The sequence below is a fragment of the Sinocyclocheilus grahami genome, unplaced genomic scaffold (assembly GCF_001515645.1).
Source record: "Sinocyclocheilus grahami isolate Dianchi unplaced genomic scaffold, SAMN03320097.WGS_v1.1 scaffold20442.1, whole genome shotgun sequence".
Taxonomy (NCBI): Eukaryota; Metazoa; Chordata; class Actinopteri; order Cypriniformes; family Cyprinidae; genus Sinocyclocheilus; species Sinocyclocheilus grahami.
The window spans coordinates 1-1,088 of record NW_015518029.1 but is presented as its reverse complement, the minus strand read 5'-3'; the positions used below and the strand labels follow the sequence as shown (position 1 = coordinate 1,088).

General features: G+C 32.8%; 1 protein-coding gene across 1 annotated transcript in view; it reads left to right on the top strand.

The window, feature by feature from the left end:
• The window catches only part of LOC107579816 (semaphorin-4B-like), a gene marked incomplete at its 3' end in the record, with an annotated part of 2,133 nt that extends 1,516 nt beyond the window's left edge, over positions 1 to 617 (top strand). The window contains exons 2-3 of the mRNA XM_016265609.1: positions 265 to 425; positions 561 to 617. Of these exons, the coding sequence (XP_016121095.1) occupies positions 265 to 425; positions 561 to 617 (218 nt within the window). The remainder of the gene's footprint in view (positions 1 to 264; positions 426 to 560) is intronic.
• Between the last annotated feature and the right edge of the window lie 471 nt (positions 618 to 1,088).

Genomic DNA, 1,088 nt, shown 5'->3' with positions numbered 1-1,088 from the left:
CGTATTTCTGTTTGTCTGTATGTGCAGTATTGCTAAACCTCAGCTCATGGGCCTTGCTTATTTCCTCAGATCAAAAAGAGGAAAAGAGTGTCAGTGTTGTGGTTTCATTGCTTAACTGTGAATATAATCACTGTTTAAAGGTCAAAAGCAAATAAAGATGTTTAAAAGAAATGGGTGAAGAAAAATCAGTTTGTGTAAAATACATGTGCCAGTCTCTCAGAAATGTAGGGGTCAAGGTTTATCTGGTTGCTTTTTCTTCCACAGGAAGCTCAGAGCGTCTCTTGGGCATCTACCACAGCTCTACTGTGAAGAACACCAACACTCTGCTGCTCAGCACTGATGCTGACACACTGTTTGTTGGTGCTCAGGATGCTCTGCTCTCTCTGGATGTCAGTCAGTCTGATAGTATTACACTCAAAGACAAGGTGAGAAAGATTGTGTAACCCTTCAGGAATATTGTGCTATATATTTCAGATTACACTCTCTAAACTTCTGTCATGAAGATCACCCTAGACTTGGAGGGGAAATTACATAATTAAAAATGTTACACTTTTTTACAGTTGGAATGGGCAGCATCTCCACAAAATATGAAAACCTGTACAGTGGCCTCAAGGACGGTATGTAGGCTACCATTCCTAACATTCACTTTAAATTTCCTTTACTAAATGTAAATGTCAATGTCAATGGCAAATTTCCAAGCTGATAAAAAGGAGAAATATATACTGTGTATATATATATATGTATATATATATATATATTAGTGCTGTCACTAATTATTAAGGATTAATTAATAATTAATCGCATCCAAAATAAAAGTTTTTGTTTACATAGTATGTGTGTGTACTGTGTACTATTATTTTATTTATATAAATACACATCCATGCATGTATATGTCTAAGAAAATATGTTAAGAAAATTTATATATATATATATATATATATATATATATGTATATATATATATATATATATATATAAGAAATGTTTTTTGAGCACCAAATCAGTATATTAGAATGATTTCTGAATTATCGTGTGATGCTGAAAACTGGAGTAATGATGCTGAAAATTCAACTTTGCCATTACAGGAAT